Source organism: Schistosoma mansoni, chromosome 1, assembly GCF_000237925.1.
Source record: "Schistosoma mansoni strain Puerto Rico chromosome 1, complete genome".
In the NCBI taxonomy this organism is placed as follows: Eukaryota; Metazoa; Platyhelminthes; class Trematoda; order Strigeidida; family Schistosomatidae; genus Schistosoma; species Schistosoma mansoni.
In genome coordinates this window covers 3,395,365-3,414,756 of record NC_031495.1, presented here as the reverse complement: position 1 = coordinate 3,414,756, position 19,392 = coordinate 3,395,365, and the positions used below count along the sequence as shown (strand labels likewise).

Here is a 19,392-nt window from a genome sequence, read left to right as displayed (position 1 = left end):
ACCACTGAGGAGTCCCATAATAGGATAAAACGGCCGTTCAGTGCTTCCAGGTTTTCGATGGTGGTTTAGCTTCAATTGACTCATGATTTCAACTTTGAAAAAATACATTCATCCATTTACACGTTATTGTTATGTGAGTTCATGAGTATTCATAGTAAACATTCGAATCACTTTTTTTCTTTTTGTCTATTACATATCATCCACAATTCTAGGCTTGGCTTATGAGAAGATCAGAATGTCCAACTGGTTGTGGTCATCGTTGTAGATATGATTAAAATTCTCTTTTTTATCCCACTTTCCGCAAACTGTAAATCCGCCTTACTTATGATAATGATTAAATACACTTTACCTTAACTAACTTGTAATGTTATTTCGAGATACTTTATTTCTCTATTGTTCATCTCCTTTTTTTATACAAATACAGTAATTTTTATAAATGATTATTGGAGTTACAATAAACATACTGACAGAACTACATTTTACTACCAATTCAATTAGGATTAACTTACAATCCATTATTCTTTTGTGTACGGAATCAAAAAAGGCCGGCGTCTGTTCAAATGCTTGGGTCACTTATTTTCTAAATGTATGTCCTCACGTGGGACTATGAAAGGTTTACAACCTACCATGATGATAAATAAATGGAAATCCCTAACTGGAGCACTTGTTGGAATATTCTCTTTCTTATCTGTTTCTTGAAAAAAAGAGACGGGCGTATCGGAACTCATGTACTTGATATCTGATGAATCGGAAAATTGGTTATGCCTCTCGAATTGATGATAAACTTTCATCATCGAAGATAAATGGAAAACTAAGTTTTTGGCGAAAGACTCTTATTTTATAAGCCATCAAAATTCCGCACTCATTTTTGGCGTCGCTTAAGGCTACAAGTATAAGCACCATATTACTAATGTACTTGAACTTTATCATATGAAATTCCTATTCTTAAGTAATATTTGTTTATGACGTAACAATTTCTATTATTGGCAAACATATGTTGTCCTAACGTAGGACAGTAAGTAGTATTTATCTGATCGAATGATGTTAGTTTGAACAGGGTTGTTTAGTTCAGCTTACAAAACTCCACTAACGAGTATGTTGTGTTTACTATTGCTACCAAAAACAGGTGTAAGAATCTGAGCATACTGTGGTGTATACTACTTATGTCTGTCGACATTAGTAGTATGTAACACCAATCAGGAGTGCAATGCTTGTCAAAGGAAAGTTGAGAAGATTGAACTGAAGAATTGGAAGAAGCATACAGGATGTAAAAGATAACTGGTGGGAGATTTACAAATGAAGTATTTAATGTATGATTTTCACTTCACTTACCAAAGAACCCTATAATTTTGCATTAAACAATAAATTGGTTTCACCCACAAAGTCTTTGATCACTACAATACATTACAAGTTGGTATGTCATATTTAGCTACTTAAATATGATGACGTCGTACACGTTTATTTGTTAGTGGTTTGCCCTGGATGTGAATTTTCAATGACGGTTTTAAAGTCAACTTTTATTTTTGAACTAATTCTACTCCTAATATTTATGAAATTTCTATCCGTGTATTGATTATCATTAATAATGAGAAAAATGCGATTATTGCTCTGTCAAGTGGTTCTCTTAGAAAAATGACCAGTCACAATGTTAATTACAGCAATAGCTAAAAAGAAAGCTGTTATGAAGGCAGCATCAGGGTGGTTGATTGTATACATTCCGCCAATTCACAAAGTAACTGAGTCGATTTAAGAGAAGTGGAGAATGTGGACTTTTTGACTGAGATAATTGATAGGCGACGTGATTTATAATCAGTTACCTGCTAACAACATTCTTTTACTAGAGATTAGAAGACAGGTGCATCCCACTATTCTTGAAATATATATATATTTAAAGCATATTTCAAAGTGAACGTATATAATTTATACGATAACATGGATATGAATTCGTTGTTTCACTAAATGTGTTAACCTGAAGATAGGACAGGAGCGAAGAAAGACCAAATTACAGCGTACAGTGCTGAAAGCTATATGGATACTTTAAATATATGTGCTAAGTAAAAACGCAGTAGCTTCCAATTATTTGCAGTATCACGATGCCAGTTGATTTCTTAAACTTTTCAAAACTGCTTCAATCACTTTACTAGTTTTAAAACTACCACCCAAATCAGCTGTACGTATTTTTTGTTCACCAATAACATCAACAACTGAATCACGAATAAGTTTAGCTTCTTTAATATGACCTTGAAAAAGTAGAGAAAACAATTATAATAAATTTAACAGACTTATGATTGAAAATGATAATATACAAATACACAATTTTATTTAATTGGCTCATTTAATATATAAATTTGTACAAGCCCCCAAATGCCCTGGTACAGCCAAAAATAGGGAGAGTCCGCTCTCCCTCTCCGAAAGCTCTCACATGGCCACTCGTAAATAGCCTCTGTCAGGGAAGTCCTACTCACTGCCTTCTCGTGGCATTACTGTTGTTTACGAAATTGAGAGGACGAAAAGCGAATGTCCGGTGCTTTAACCGGGTTGGTGGATACGGAGGGTCCACCCAGGGGAGTTGGAAAACCCTCATTCCAAACCAATGGTGCACATGAGCTGGCTCCAGTATCCTGAGGGAACAAATGGCGTATGAATCAATTTTTGGTCACCGGCTATCATGGGACTGCATCACCAGACGTCGCTCCACTTCCTTGTGATGCAGACCTTTAAGTCAAAGGCTCGGGGTGTGTCTCCTTAAGAAAACCACCTGCTTCGGTTCGAGCAACCGTGCAGTACCACAGCTCTCACACAAATCGAATGAGATTTGTACGGCGCAGTAATTATTATTTAAGCAAATTCAATACACTGCCTTGGACTGGTATTATTAGTATCGAATAATCCTTAACTAATACTTTTTAAATATTATTCAGTAACAAATTATCAAAATCTTGAAAATTTAAAAGAAAATTAATAAACTTACCTAAATATTCTAACATATCTGCTGATGTTAGCAACATACCACATGGATTAGCAATATTTTTTCCAGCTAATGAACGTCCGGAATTTCGTGTGCCCATTTCAAACAAAGCATTTTGTGGGCCTAAATTTATGCCTGTTGTTAGACCAGCTCCACCGACTAAGCCAGCTGCTACATTACCAACTATATTTCCGTATAAATTTGGTAAAACAATCACATCGAATTGTTGAGGTTTAGTAACTAACTGCATACATGTATTATCAATGATCATATGATTGAATTCAATCTATGCTTCCCCAATAGGATTATAAAGAAAAGAAAATAATTACTAAGATTGACGTGATAATTAGATCTTCACAATAAAACTTAAGCGCGGAACTTTCATTATTCTGAACAATACTGACACACTTTGACAAGTTAAACGCCAACAATAACCAGCCAGGATCGAGGTATACAGGAAGTGCTATTAGTCATATTTGGAGGAATTCAAGTATTTCACTTCTCAAAATTTGTGCTAATAATGTTCAAGAGAACAATGAAAGCTACACAATCTAACCATCCAATTCAAGAAACGAAACTCCAACAAAACCGTTCACCTAAGCTATAGGTCTCCACCATCTCATAATCGTGAGACTGTCTAGAATTAGTGAATAAATTAAACGAAATATGGACGAATAACCTATCTGCACAAGAATATATATACGATAGTCCCGGAATCTTTAATAGACCCAACAGTTACGGGATAATAATCATAAGAGGCAGTTATGAACTTTCTCTGGATATATCAGATATAACTAACGATTATGGCTAATCGTTAGTATGATAGGATTGTAAAAATTGTAGAATTTCCAATAGTTCAAGTTACAAACTGATTTCAGCTAGACCACTATGAAAATTCTAGTTTTCACAAGAATACTGTACAGGCTGGTGATTAGCTTTAAAATGTAACTTCTGAAGTTCTAGCGAAAAGCCGTGACCAGTTGGTTTCAGCCATTTTGCGTGTGAAACAGTTATCCACTGCAGGCAATGTACGAGGGTAGCACAATATCATGAACTAATTGAAGTTAAACATTAACACTATTGAATACCGGCTTATTAGTCTAAAGTTTAAGCTTCCGTGAGTGAGATAAAAGGTTCTTGGTTCGATTGCTGGACGCGAGGTCGTTGGAGTGCATTGCTGAGGAGTTCCATACTAGCACAAGACAGCCGTCTATTACTTCCGGGTTTTTAATGTCGGTCTAAGATCATTACGTGATTCAAACAACGAAATTTACATGACTGTTTAATTTCTTTGTTTTATCACTTATTAGAATGAAAATAAATGACTTATTTTATCACTGCTTATGCTACAAATAGGGCGAAACTCGAAACAATTTTCGCAATTGATTAGTCAAACTACGAAGTAGTCAGTGAAAATCCCAGTCAGACTACTTTTTTCTAAAAAGCTAATTATAACGTTAGTATTTAGGTATAAAAATCTCTTGTAGTCTGGAACACAGAATTGTCTACGACAAGAGAATGAAATCGCTACTTCCTTTATTCCCACAAATACGTTGCAAGGTCTTGTTCAATTCATTTTGGACGTTACAACACTTGCCTTTTTCCAGTATAACTTAATTACCGAATAGAGGTTTTTATGTACTGTGCTATAATCCAGACTATTTTTGCAAGTGCTAGTGACAGAAGGATGCCACAAACAAATTAAGATGGGATTTGTACTTGATTGTATTCGAACAGCTTTTATCGCAACGTTATACGCTCATTGGAAACAATACTTAATTTGTATAATAGGAAGAAAAATCGCATATTAATCAAGTTATTGAAGGCTACCGCTAACCTGTGGATAATTTTTAGCTATTGAAGAGCATACATCCAAAAATAGACCATCACCCAATTTCATGATATTGGCTTTGTGTACTGCTGTGACTTTTTTTCGGTTATGTCGAACGGCATAATCAAATGCGAATTGGGCAATTCTATTTATTTTTAAAATAACATAAAAAAGAACAGTAAAATCGCATTATTTTATTTATGACAAAAAAGATCTTAAAGTAGTCTGTGCGAGAGTCAAGAAGAAAGGAGAAAATTATTGATTATCAGTGATGAATATATAGTACAAACCTAAGGAATGATTCACGGCCAATACAAAGATAACACCATAACTGAACCGATGACTATAGACTAAATGAAAGCTTTGACTTCCTCACTGAAAGTAAGAATATCATCAGACTTACTATGTATAGACACATCGATAATCTGGAATGCCATGTCTTATTAATGAACCCATTTGTTGACAAGCAGAGAGCCTTAATAAGTTGTTGGTGACGTTATTTCACTAATGCTTTGAAACTTACAGCATAAAGGCAACAAAAATAGAGAAGTCTGAACTAGTGTGAATATTAGCATTTTACAAATTAGTGGTATGTAGTGTGTCCTCAGTAGCAGCCATAAACAAAGTAATCAAATTAAACAATACTGCTTACTGAGTAATATTGTAAATCCAAGTTTTTATGGAAGTTCTTTTGAAGAATATGCATTTTGAAGGTCAGGATAATCATTCGTAAAACTAATATCTTATCATTGAAATCACGAACTGACATAATTTAGACAACCACCGAAAACCTAGAAGCACTGGATAGCTGATATGTCCTAATATGGAACTACTCAGAAATATGCATCCAAAGCCCCACTGGGGATCGGACTCAGAACCTTTAGTCTAATCAGACATCATTTAACAGGCAGCCTGCTTGAATATCTGTTTTGTTTGGTTTTTTTGCTTTAACATATAATTATGTCTATTAAATGAATAACCTATCCAGACGGGTTTATGAAAAGTGTACAACCTTTCGCTGTACAAGTTGCAAAAAGTACAATCAGAGATATCTTGGTCGTTGGCAATGCGCATTGAAAAGAATGAACATCATTCAGATGTCGATTCGTGAACTGCTAACATCTAACTAGCGATCACTCAATTTTTATCGTCAGGATCGACCAAGAAACAAGAAACGGAAACTTTTTGAAATACTTTATGCTGAGAATTCCATATTGTACCGAAAATATAACACTGAATAAAGCTAATAATAATAATAATGATAATAACAATAATTATTATCATACTAGTAAGATATATGTGCCACTGGGTTTCTGTTTAGCAGTCCAAAGGTTGAGAGCTCTATATGAGACCCGAGGTCTCCAGTTCGATCTCCGGAAGGTTCAGAAATGAGCACTGTCGGAGAGTCCCATACTACGGGAAAACAGTTGTCCAGTTCTTTCTGGTTCTCAATGTTTGTCTAACCTATGTCGGTTCGTGAACTTAGCAACATTCATTAATGTCCACAAACCCACCACACTGTCAATATCATTAGTATTACACTTTTTTTCTAAATAAGCTCATCTTATGATTACCATTACTTTTTACTCTCAGATATGTTAGCCGTTAAAAACTCAGCAACTGAAATCAACGTAAATTCAAATCTGATTTTAAAATGAAACCAAATAGTTTTAGGCATAAAGGCACTTACCTAGTGGATTTTTCTCTAGTTATAATCTTCAAAGATTCTACCACTCCAGGAACATTTTCGTGCTCCAACTAATTTAAATGAAGGCAATATCAAAACAAGAAGTGTGTATGGAAATCCAATTAAATTCAGGAATATGTAGAGAATGGAACATTAGATGAAAGAAAGTAAGCTGAATGGAAACCCGAGTTTAACAAATTCGGTTACTAAAGGAAGCAAAATTTGGGTCGAAGCATATAGCTATTTTGTGTGGTTTGTTTACTGTGATAACTTGATTTTTATGATTATCCAAAAGTAATGTGAATGTAGATATATATGAAGACCCTCGTTTTAAATACATGAGCAATCAGGGACTATCAGTATTACTTACTTACTTACGCCTGTTACTCCCAATGGAGCATAGGCCGCCGACCAGCTTTCTCCAACCCACTCTGTCCTGGGCCTTCCTTTCTAGTTCTATCCAATTTTTGTTCATTCTTCTCATGTCTGTCTCCATTTCTCGGCGTAATGTGTTTTTTGGTCTTCCTCTTCTCCTCTCGCCTTCAGGATTCCATGTAAGGGCTTGCCTTGTGACGCATTAGTGTGATTTCCCCAATGTGTGTCCTCTATCCACTTCCAGCGCTTCTTCCTGATTTCTTCTTCCACTGAAATCTGGTTTGTTCTCTCCCACAGTAGAATGTTGCTGATAGTGTCTGGCTAACGGATCCGAAGTATCTTGCGTAGACAACTGTTAATAAACACCTATATCTTCTGGATGATGGCCTTCGTAGTTCTCCAGGTTTCCGCCCAATATAGTAGAACTGTCTTGACATTTGTATTGAAAATTCTTATCTTGGTGTTGGTTGACAATTGTTTTGAGTTCCAGATGTTCTTCAGTTGTAAATATGCTGCTCTTGCTTTGCCGATCCGCGCCCTCACATCTGCATCTGATCCACCGTGTTTATCAATGATGCTGCCCAGATATGTAAAGGTCTTCACATCCTTCAGAGCTTCTCCGTCAAGTGCAACTTGATTGGTGAGTGCTGTATTGTATCGGAGAGTCTTGCTTTTCCCTTGGTGTGTATTGAGACCTACTGCTGCTGGGGCTGCTTCTACACTGGTCGTCTTCTGTATTTGTTTTGCGTGTGTGATAAAAGAGCCAGATCATCTGCGAAGTCTAAACCATCCAGTTGCATCCTAGCTGTCCATTGTATCCCGTGCTTCTCTCCAGATGTTGACGTCTTCATGATCCAGTCGATCACCAGGAGAAAGAGAAAGGGTGAGAGTAAGCAACCTTGCCTGAAACCCATCTCTACCTCAAAGAGTCAGTGAGTTGTCCTCCATGCACGATTTGGCAGTTCAATCCATCATAGGAATTCCGTATGATATTGACTATCTTCTCAGGTACGCCGTAGTGTCGAAGAAGCCTCCTTAATGTTGTCCTGTCCACGCTATCAAGTGCTTTCTCGTAGTCAATGAAGTTGATGGAAAGTTATGAATTCCATTCAATTGATTGTTCCACAACGATCCATAGAGTTGCGATTTGGTCTGTACACGATCGATCCTTACGGAATCCAGCCTATTGGTTGGGCGTCCACGGAGTCCTTTATTCTGTGTAACAATAACCTGTTGAAGACTTTTCCTGGTATTGAGAGAAGAGTGATGCCTCTGTAGTTATCACACTTACTGAGATCGCCTTTCTTTGGTATTTTGATCAAAAGTCCTTCTTTCCAGTCTCTTGGTACTTGTTCTTCATCCCAAATCTTACTGAAGAGAATGTGGAGTATCTTTGCAGTTGCTGCTACATCTGCTTTCAGTGCCTCTGCCGGAACGTTGTCTGGTCTTGTTGCTTTGCCGCTCTTGATTTGTCTGATGGCCATGCTGATTTCTTCAATTGCTGGTGGGCCAAAATCGATTGGGAGGTCCGTGGGTGCTGCTTCGATGTTGGGTGGATTCAATGAAAAAAACGTTTTGACACCGTCTCATATTTTCAATTCGTGATAAAATCAAACGTAACATAGCACTGATATAAGAACAACTAAGTTATGATTACTTGATTGTATCCCACATACTAGATTGATAGGCTGGGTGAAACCAGATATTTCACATGCCTGTGGTCACATGCATCTCAAAGACAAGAGACGATTAGAGAAAGCACACTAATAAATGGAGCTGATTATGTCCTTTGTCAAGGTCCTTGGGGTCCAGGATCCTGAACGACACATACCTACATATATACCAGTGATTTATGTACATTATTTTTGGTCACCTGTTACAGCTTCCTATTTATTCTTGGAATTCTCAATCCCGTAACACTTTGAACTTAAGTATATATATATATCTGGTCGAACTGTGCGATAATGCCCAAGCGATGAAATTCGCACTTAATCAGTTGGAAATCAGTGTTCATAGGTACGGTATGTGCTTTGCACCTTTGAAGTGCAAAGTACTTCTACAAGATTGGCAGGATTCTAATCCTGTTCTTATTATTACACTAACATACACTAATCTGTGGTTGTTATTGTTCTCTTTTTTCTTTTTTCTTATATGCACTTTACCCTCTTTCTCTCATCCCATTCTCATTGTTTTATGTAGCGCATATATATCTGGTGCCCCCTTGTACCAATATTTATGTGTTCAAATAAATAAATAAGCTGGTCGGACAGCTGCAGAAAATAACATAAACAAAGTCATTAAAATAGCACATTTATTTATTTACCCGACTATATTCACCCTCTGTATTCTCTCGTATTATAACGATATCAACATTTTGATGACGTGTAACCACCCCTGGAAAGTTTCGACATCGTTGGACAAAGGCATATAAATTCAGGTTTAAACGAAGAGCTACATTTCTTGACGATTGACCTGAAAAAGTCAAATTTTAAATAAAATCTTAGTTTTGTTGAAACTATCAACTTCAGTCTACAGGATAGTTGTTATCTATGCATTTGTGAGATGTAGAGGACTAAACTGATTAGTAATGTGGCTTTTAATCGTAGAGAACAGTGTAAGTACATATTTTCTATACTTTATTACTACTGTGAATACCACATTATTCCACACTAACATATTTCATTTTAGGTTACTTTTTACAGTAAAAAACAGTAGGTGCAGGGAGTCTTCTTTTAAGAAATTCAAAGCAATTAGTCCCTTTGATAAATTTCGACAAGAAGACGAAGATTATCAGAACTATGTGATGTATTAGCACAATACATTTAGAACAATCTGATCACACACATACTTGTTAAGAACATTCATATATCAAAATAAAAGGTCAACTAGACTGGAAATGGGGGGTAAGAGGAGACAAGGATAATAATAATAACAATAATAATAATAGTAATGTGAAGGGACTAATTGCTTTAAATGTGAAAACAATTTGAAACCTAATCACTTTGGATAATAAGCTAATATTACCAGGGTAGGTTTAAGGTGAGAACAAACTGTTTTTGAATACACAAAGGGGGTTTGAATTTTTGCATGGATGAGGCTTCAATAAACCTTAGTATACACCCTTTTACACTTTTATACAACACCACAAAAGCCAAGTTAAGATCAATCTTATGGCCTGTTTCGATTATATGTTTGGCAATAGAGGATGATGAATGTTTCCCCTCTACTTTTATCGAGTAATTTGATTTTATTTGTTTCTGCAACCATTTCGGTATTTGTTCACATACCCTAATTTTCAGATCACGATTGCTCCTCCCTATGTATGTGTGACCACACACATATTCAAATTGGTAAACGCAGTGGGATGTGACACAGTCGTTTTTATGTCTTTTACGTTTTGGATGAAGCGTGAACTTCGTTCCTTCTTTGATAATGACCGCTGCACAATACGTTTTGTTGATGACTGATTTAAACCATTGTTTCAATAAAAGGCTATTTGAATCACCTCTCAATGGTTAAGTGATGTAGACAGGCTTTTTTCACCAAGGCTACAATAGGTCTTACTGTGCCATGAACTTTCAATCTATTTATGAGTTTAAGTGGATAATCATTCCCCATTAATGTCTTGTTTAACAACTTGACATCATCAACAGCGTCATTTGTGCAAATACGATCGAGCCTTTTAAATAGGCACCTTATCAAAACCCGTTTGTATTGCACAGGGCAATAACTATAATAACTAAGATATTTGCCTGTCCACGTTGGTTTTCGAAAAATGGATCGTTTGATTGAGCCATCTTCTCGTCTACCTAGAAGTATATCCTGAATGGGAAGCTGGTCGTTCTTCTCCTCTTCGCATGAGAGACTGATTTGGTTTTGAATAGTGTTAAGTTTATTAAATAAACAGTTCATATCATCCTTTCTTTCACAGACAACTAAGATATCGTTCACATATCTCTTATAAAGTGACAAGAGCGCATGCTAAGGTTTATTGAAGCCTCATCCATGCAAAAATTCAAACCCCCTTTGTGTATTCAAAAACAGTTTGTTCTCACCTTAAACCTACCCTGGTAATATTAGCTTATTATCCAAAGTGATTAGGTTTCAAATTGTTTTCACATTTAAAGCAATTAGTCCCTTCACATTACTATTATTATTATTGTTATTATTATCCTTGTCTCCTCTTACCCCCCATTTCCAGTCTAGTTGACCTTTTATTTTTTGACCTTTTACTTACCATTATCCCCCAAATGCCCTGGTACGGCCGAGAGTGGGGAGAGTCTACTCTCCCTCTCGAAATGCTCTCACATGGCCAGCGAATATATAGCCTCTGCCAGGGAAGTCCTACTCACTGCCTTCTCGTGGCGGGGGTGTTGTTTACGAAAGTGAGAGGACGAAAAGCGAATGTCCGGCGCTATAACCGGATTGGTGGACACGGAGGGTCCACCTAGGGGAGTTGGAAAACCCTGATTCCAAACCAATGGTGCACATGGGCTCCAGTATCCTGATGGAACGAATGGCGTATGAACCTATTGTTGGTCACCGGCTACCATGTGACTGCATCTCCTCACGATGCTCCACTGCCTTGTGGATCAGACCTTTAGGTCAAAGGCTCGGGGTGTGGTCCCCTAAGAAAACCACCTGCTTCGGTTTGGGCACCCGGGCAGTATCACAGCCTACACACAAATGAATGAAATGATGAACTCTATTGATGATACTATTCCTGCTCATATTAGAAGCAAGACAATTTACATTATTATTATTATTATTATTATTACTATTATTATTATTATTACTTACCATATCGCTAATTCACCCCCTTTTATCCCCAATTTGTGTAACCTTACTTTTCAACTTATGCAGCAGCTCGCTCTTGGTGGAAAATCTGTCCTATCTAAACGATCTCCAGTCACTGTCTGGTTGAAAGTGAATGCTTCCACCGATAATGAATGCTGAAGCAGTCTTTCTGAAACCACGTACGCCGTTCAAGCTGGCTTCCTTCAACGTTCGCACACTAATGCAGATCAGACAACAGATAGGGCTGGCTATGTCTTTGGAAGGTCTTAATGTTGATGTTTGTTGTCTATCCGAGACCCGTATTCAAGACTCTAGTGAAGTACTACAAATCCGCTCTCCATCTGTCGCCTCGAAAAGCTTGTTTCACGTGCGCTTATCCGGGGACCCTGTGGCATCTTCGTCTGGTCTTGCTGGCGTTGGTGTCGCACTAAGCGCTAGGGCTGAGGCAGCACTAATCGATTGGATCCCCATTAACAGTCGGTTATGTGCTGTTAGATTAGACAGTTCCATCAAAGTGAGAAGAAATCGGCGTGAGAAACGGTATCTTTTCGTCATCTCCGCCTATGCCCCGACAGATTGCAGCCCGGATGCAATCAAGAATGAGTTTTACCATCAGTTAACAGTTCTTCTCCAGAAAGCGCGTTCGACAGATATTGTAGTACTAGCCGGAGACTTGAATGCACAGGTCGGGCGTCTAGGCACAGAAGAGAGTCGTTTAGGTGGCCGATGGGGACTTGTTGGTCGCAGGACAGATAACGGGGACCGTCTGCTGCAACTGTGCACAGACCACAACCTGTTTCTGGCCAGCACTAACTTCCGGCACAGTCATCGCCGGTGTGCCACCTGGCGTCCTCCCTCTGCATCCCAAGCCTGGACTCAGATTGATCACATCGCGATCAGCTACCGCTGGCGTGGTTGTGTACAAGACTGCCGCTCCTTTTGGAGTACCTATCTGGAGTCTGATCATGCCCTGGTTTGCGCCAATCTCACCTTACTTTTCAGTGGCCGAAGGATTGACCACCACCAACGGATTGATATTGGTAAACTGGCTGCAACTTCTGTTGCAAGTAAGTATCGAGCGGAGCTAGCCTCTAGGCTAGCTACCATCCCACCGAAAAGTATAGGTGAGCATTGGTTGCATCTTCACGACGCCATGAAAATGGCGAGTAAAGCCGCTTGCGGCTTCGCGAAACGTCCCGCTTACAAGTACTGGGTTTCTTCTGGCTCCTTACAACTGATGGAAGCCCGTCGGTCTACTCCGGGTGACCGTGAGTTTGACCACAAACGAAGGCTGTTACGTAATGAAATCGGGCAAAGCTTGCGTAAGGACCGGGAAGCCTGGTGGTCGGAGCGTGCTAATGAGATGGAAGCAGCAGCTGCATCTGGTAACTGCCGGAAGCTCTTCCAACTCATCCGAGCCACTGGCAGCAAGAAGTCTGGTGTGAGTGAAACAATCTACGAGGATGACGGGATGCCAATCACTAACATCTGTCGACGTCTTGGACGATGGGCGGAATTCTTCGAAGGGCAGTTCAACTGGCCTGCTGCTCCGGCAACATCAACCAGCTTGTCCTGCCCCCCATGGCCGGTGACGACTGATCCACCAAACGAGGCGAAAGTCCTCAAGGAACTCCAACTCTTGAAACGTTACAAATCACCGGGCCCAGATGACTTACCTCCGGCTCTTTTTAAAGATGGTGGTGACTTTCTGACTAAGGAACTGACTGTGTTGTTTGCAAAGGTTTGGGAAGAAGAAAGTGTTCCAACATCATGGAATGAGTCGATAGTCGTCCCTATCTTTAAAAAGGGTTCACGTTGTTCCTGTAACAACTATCGGGGGATAAGTCTACTTCCGATTGCGTACAAACTATTGGCTTCTGTCATTCTTCGTAGGTTGTTTAAAACCCGAGAACGATTGACTCGCGAGGAGCAGGCTGGTTTTCGTTCTGGTCGAGGATGCATTGATCACATCTTCACCCTCCGCCAAATGTTAGAACACCGTCATACTTATCGCAGGCCAACAATCGTAGTGTTTCTTGATATCAGGGCGGCCTTCGATTCGTTGGACAGGACTGTTCTCTGGGATTGTCTATTGAAGAAGGGTGTGCCTGAGAAGTTCATTAACATCTTAAAGGCCCTGTATACGAACACCTCAGGCAGAGTGAGGGCATATAACCACCTTTCTCCCTTGTTCCATTCGAGCAGTGGGGTTAGGCAGGGTTGCCCGATCTCACCATTCCTCTTCAACTTTGCCATCGACGACATCCTAGAAACAGCTCTGGTGGATGTAAGTAATGGCGGTGTGGATATGTTGCCTGCAGAACGACTTCTCGACCTCGAGTATGCGGATGATATTGTCTTACTGTGCGATAATGCCCAAGGCATGCAATCAGCACTTAATCAGTTGGCAATCAGTGTCCGCAGGTACGGCATGTGCTTTGCACCCTCCAAGTGCAAAGTACTCCTACAAGACTGGCAGGATTCTCATCCTGTACTCACCCTGGATGGTGAGGAGATCGAAGTAGTTGAGAAGTTCATGTATCTAGGTAGCTATATAAGCGCTGGTGGTGGCGTGAGTGATGAGATTGATGCACGTATAATGAAAGCCAGAGCGGCTTATGCCAATCTGGGCCATCTTTGGCGCCTTCGTGATGTTAGTCTGGCTGTAAAAAATCGGACCTACAACGCGTCGGTGAGAGCAGTCTTGCTCTATGCTTGTGAAACCTGGTCTCTCCGAGTTGAGGATGTTAGACGACTCTCTGTGTTTGATCATCGTTGTCTCTGAAGGATTGCTGACATCCAGTGGCAACACCATGCTAGTGATGCAGAGGTTTGGCATCGTGTGTTCGGGTGCAGAGACGATAATTCAATTGATGTTACCATCTTGAAACACCGACTTCGGTGGCTTGGACATGTTTAACGAATGTCGTCCCAGAGACTTCCACGTCGTGCATTATTTGCCGACTCTGGGACTGGTTGGAAAAAGCGGAGAGGAGGTCAGTGTATGACATGGTGTCGTGGCATGAAAGAAAGCTGCAAAGGGCTAGCTTCCGTTGGTCCTTCACGACTCTCTGGTTGGGGTCCGAGAGATGGTGCAACACTGGCTAGAGACGTTATCAGATATGGCTCAGAATAGAAGCCAGTGGCGATCCTGCTGCAACCTTCTTTTACTCTCTACATAAAGAATGGTTCTAACTTTCCTAACTGAAAGAGTCTTCTGGTTGTACATTTCAGTCCGCCCTATCTTTTCATCCCTTCTCTTCCTACTTTCATTATTTTGTGTGGCGCATATGTACCTGGTGCCCTTTTGTACCAATATATATGTGTTTAAATAAATAAATAATTAATTAATTATTTTGATATATGAATGTTCTTAACAAGTATGTGTGTGATCAGATTGTTCTAAATGTATTGTGCTAATACATCACATAGTTCCGATAATCTTCGTCTTCTTATTACAATATCGAAAAAACAGTATATTCTTGTATTGTAAATTCTAGTCACAAGTAAGACCATGCTCCTAAAAGCGACGGTATTACTCGCACAAAACGTTTAGAAGAATAAAGTGAAGCACAACTCAATAACCACGTACTGACTTTATATTTTGGATGATTTCTCGTAATGATGAAATGACTGGAATATCCCTACACTCTTATTTCTAAATAACGGAGTTGATGAGAGATATTTTATCACCGGTATTCATATAAAACGTCAACGGTTCATGTTACTGTTAATTTTGACAGTAAAGCGTATGTTAAGAAATTGCGTGTCTACATTAAATAAGTGTTATGTTGTTATAATTTCTCTTATTACGACCTAGCTACTCCTATTGCTTAATAATCTTGAACACTACTTCACTAGACAAGTCACCAAATCAGAACACGGTTGAACAGGAAGGAAATTATATTTCAAATAACAAGGGTTGATGGGAGTAGCAATCACAGTAAGAAAAACGTTGGTCTATTCATAGTCTTTGCATGAGAAGATTCTAGAGTCTCCCCCAAGTATTCACTAGCGCTGATTGGATAAGAAATAACTAATCAGCGTGCCCCAACAGTCCTGCACTGAACGTGCTTTAATCCAATCTATATCCCGCTAACATACATTCAAGAAAGAAAATAACCATACTCTTTCGGAACACTATACCTAAAAGTTTGCAACTATGATACAAATCTAGTTAGCCCAAAGCAGTAACAGAATTGTAGAACAGGGGGAAAAATGCGAACCAGCTTATCCAGCATGATCATTTGTAGAAAACGAAACAAAACTAAATAAATAGATAGGACTAAAACGATGAATTCTGTTAATTAAAAAGTGAAGATGAAACTAATTCCAGGGAAACGGATAGAAAATTAGCTGTCTTATAAATGATTTAATAACTTTTTAGTCTAATGGAATACTATACTTTTGTCTGTTTTATTACATCGTACAAGCGGTTGAGTGTAACCATGTGATAAGTCCAGGTACCTAAAGACAGTTGAGACCACTAATTTACTTTCTATATTATAAAAGAGAGCGGAATAAAATATGAAAAGCTTTTGGACTCCCAATAAGTTCACTTTGACATAACACTTTGTTTTCTGGGCTTTGTGTTTATTGAAACGTTTACATCTATTGAAATTCTTCAGTAGGAATCTTACCAAGTAAAAATGTTTAGTCCGATTTGTTATGTTAAGTCATCAATTGCTTATCCTGTTTTTCAATACAACTGCTTCCCTACAAAACAAGGATTACCTCTGAAAACCAACATTTCTTAGTACTATTTTATCCTTAGAAATAGCCTCCAGGTTTTATTCCGTTGATAAGTCCGTTTAGCGACCCATACAATATACTCTGATTTTATCCGTGTAACTAAGGATTAACAGGAACTTAAAATGAAGTATTATCAGAGCGAAATCCATCAAACAAACCAGTTGGCGATCAACAGACAGATTAGCAAATGAATCTTTTAAAACAATAATATATAAAGAGCTACATACAAAACTTCATAATACCTGGTTCTGTGGCAAAATTTCCTTTAATTCCAACACCATTGCGTTTCATAGCAAGTAGAGCATCAGTAAACGTAGCATCTTCAGATTCTTGATTTACGGCAACTTCTTCAAAATCTATCGGAGCTCCAATAACTTGAAAAACTTCTTTGACGTATGATAGAAGTTCGGGTCCTACACCATCTCCAAGAAGCATTGCAACAGTATGGCGGCCACCATAGCAAGCTTTTGGGAGCTCTTTATGAAACCCTAGGCCTAGAAAGTGTTTTGATCCAGCAGGAGCATCCAAATTGGCATTTGTAATCACATTAGTAGTACTAGAGAAAGTTTTGATATTCCCAGGTATTCCAAAGGACTTAAAATGGAAAGTTGAGAGCCATGTTATTTTACATAAAACTACTGTTTACTTGAGGTTGTGGCAAGTGCAATAAAATAGTTGAATATCAACTCCATCTAAATAGTAGCCGTAACTCGTCACATACAAACTGGTAAAACAACATCAATCACTAGTCTCCGTGTACTCTTGTTTTATAAATTCTAACAAGTATGATATTCGCCAAAAGGCTTACATAACTTTGCAAAAACAGGTTAAATATATTGTTTTACGTTTATACCGGTTGAATAAAAAATAATGATGAGTTTCTAACACCATGTATAAATAAAGTCCGTGCATGAAATACACAAATTAGCTTTTCAACATTCTGGTATATGTGTTCGAGAAAATTATATCTTACAAGTGTTCTGTAGAGACAATAAGAGCGCAGTTTTTATCATAGAACTCCATCACCCCCCTCCAAATTGTGAGAGTATTTAAGACCATAAAAATCTATAGAAACAGTTTATTAGTGATGGAACCTAGCTCGTGACTTTATAAGTTTGTTTAACATGATTATAAAACATTGATTCCAAAAAAAGAAATAGAAATGATTTTCAATATATTGAAGGAGTATATGGTGTGGTATCGACATACGATACCCTTGAAGACAGTGAGGTAAGTCGTGACTCTATATTTCTGTTTCACCAAAAACGGGGCGGGGAGACTATAATTTATGGACAAACCAATCAGATATAAAATAACAAACCTTGAATATAGTGCGAAATCTATTCATACATTTGGCTAGAGTTCTGGCATTATGTCTGATGTTGGTTCGTGATGAAAACCCTTAATCTAATTTCTAACCCTAACCTTCAACTGTAAATCATAATTCTAACTGGTTTATAATCCTCATTTAATTCTAATCAGCAGGTGTCCACCCTAAAGGTCACTCCAGCGTCGCTCGAAAGCCGTCCATAAATTATAGTCTCACCACACTGACGCAAATACTGTCCACTGTATTTCCACATTAAACGATTGATAATAACCACCGGCTAATTAACACAGATAAACCACAAGACTACTCCATACACTTAATCGGGGGAAATGTGGTCTTGTAAGTTGATCTTCGGCGTTTAATCATTGTTAGCTTGTAAACCATAATCAGGATGTGCTGCCATGCTGTAATATAACGAAAAGTTCGCACGACATTGTCAAAATAAGGGTCAAATAGGTGTCTTGAACTTAGAACTTCCAAATAGACCAAAAATATACACAGAACCACATGATAAGTTCGAAATGTCTCCGTCGGTCGATAAGCATTAAGACTATTCTAGGCCTCAAAAAAACACCTCTGGACGGTACTTCTGCCTATCCAAACCAGTATAAAATATTTATAACCTATACAGGCATGTGGAACTGAAACAAATGTATGCCTATAATATTTTAAGTAAGAAAATGTTTGCTGACCAAAAAACTTTATGAAGTTCTCCTTCTCCTTAATTTTTAGAAATCCACAATAGAAGACTTTAGGGAAATTTTGAGGAAATGGCACAAAACCCCCAAAATCTCCCCAGGTCCGGGGAAAGTCCCCGAAGTTCTATGTGGAATTCTCCAAAATGTTTGGGGAAACTTTGGGTTTCCACCCATATTTCCCCACTTTTATAACACTTCGGAGTTTTTTCTCTAAACATTGGGGAAGACCATGAAATTTACCCGAAATCCCCCAAAGTTTCTCCAATATAAGGAGATTGGGGTACTAATCCAATTGTCTTCCCATTCCACTGAGAGAACAAATAAACAGGTTTGCTAGCTTAAGCTGAGGTAAGAACAAAAGAAAGTTCATAAAAATTAAAATATCCCAATAAAAGTGGTATCAGAACGACACCAAGTGGGACAATGTATGTCTGCAAGCACATGTGGTTGCCAATTTATATGAGGACTATAATGTAGATTCAAAAGTAGGTCATTAATGCATATGTATTAGTATATATATGAAATCAAATCTAAGGCGCGTGAAGATGATTGTAAGCGGTAACTCACTGGTACTAAATGAACCCGACTGGGAAATAGCCTCCACAAGCTCAAGGTCAGCCTCATTTTCGAACTTCGTTTCAAGTTCAGTTATAAAGGACAGCAGGCTAAGTGGCCTGTGTTAGTCTTGGCAATTATAGTCTCTCAGTTGATCCACCTTTCTTTTGAAATAATCGACAGATGGGACTTCAATCACGTGTTGAGGTGATGATGATGATGATGATGATTCGATGGGAAAGTCAGTAGTCACCTGACAAGTAATTGATCTCTGTTTCGAAAGACAAGAAAAAAGAGAGCATATCAGGTGCAAATTTATCACCAAGTGATTTGAAAACTGCAATCAGGTCACCTCTGGTTCATCGATATATCAATGGGAATAGGTTTAGTTTAACCAGT

General features: G+C 38.5%; 2 protein-coding genes across 2 annotated transcripts in view; one reads left to right on the top strand and one right to left on the bottom strand.

The window, feature by feature from the left end:
• Positions 1-275, top strand: part of Smp_152230 (putative peroxisomal targeting signal 2 receptor) — a gene marked incomplete at both ends in the record, with an annotated part of 38,098 nt that extends 37,823 nt beyond the window's left edge. The window contains one exon of the mRNA XM_018793014.1: positions 213-275. Coding sequence (XP_018647569.1) covers positions 213-275 — 63 coding nt within the window. The remainder of the gene's footprint in view (positions 1-212) is intronic.
• A 1,593-nt stretch (positions 276-1,868) lies between these two features.
• Smp_056200 (putative isocitrate dehydrogenase [NAD] subunit gamma,mitochondrial) lies at positions 1,869-19,088 on the bottom strand. Its single transcript, XM_018793013.1, has 7 exons — positions 19,006-19,088; positions 16,653-17,004; positions 9,185-9,333; positions 6,490-6,557; positions 4,806-4,944; positions 2,972-3,254; positions 1,869-2,240 (listed from the first exon to the last, which is right to left on the bottom strand). Exons 1-7 carry the CDS (start codon positions 19,060-19,062, stop codon positions 2,089-2,091), a joined length of 1,200 nt encoding a protein of 399 aa, XP_018647568.1. The 5' UTR covers positions 19,063-19,088; the 3' UTR covers positions 1,869-2,088.
• Positions 19,089-19,392: the final 304 nt, after the last annotated feature.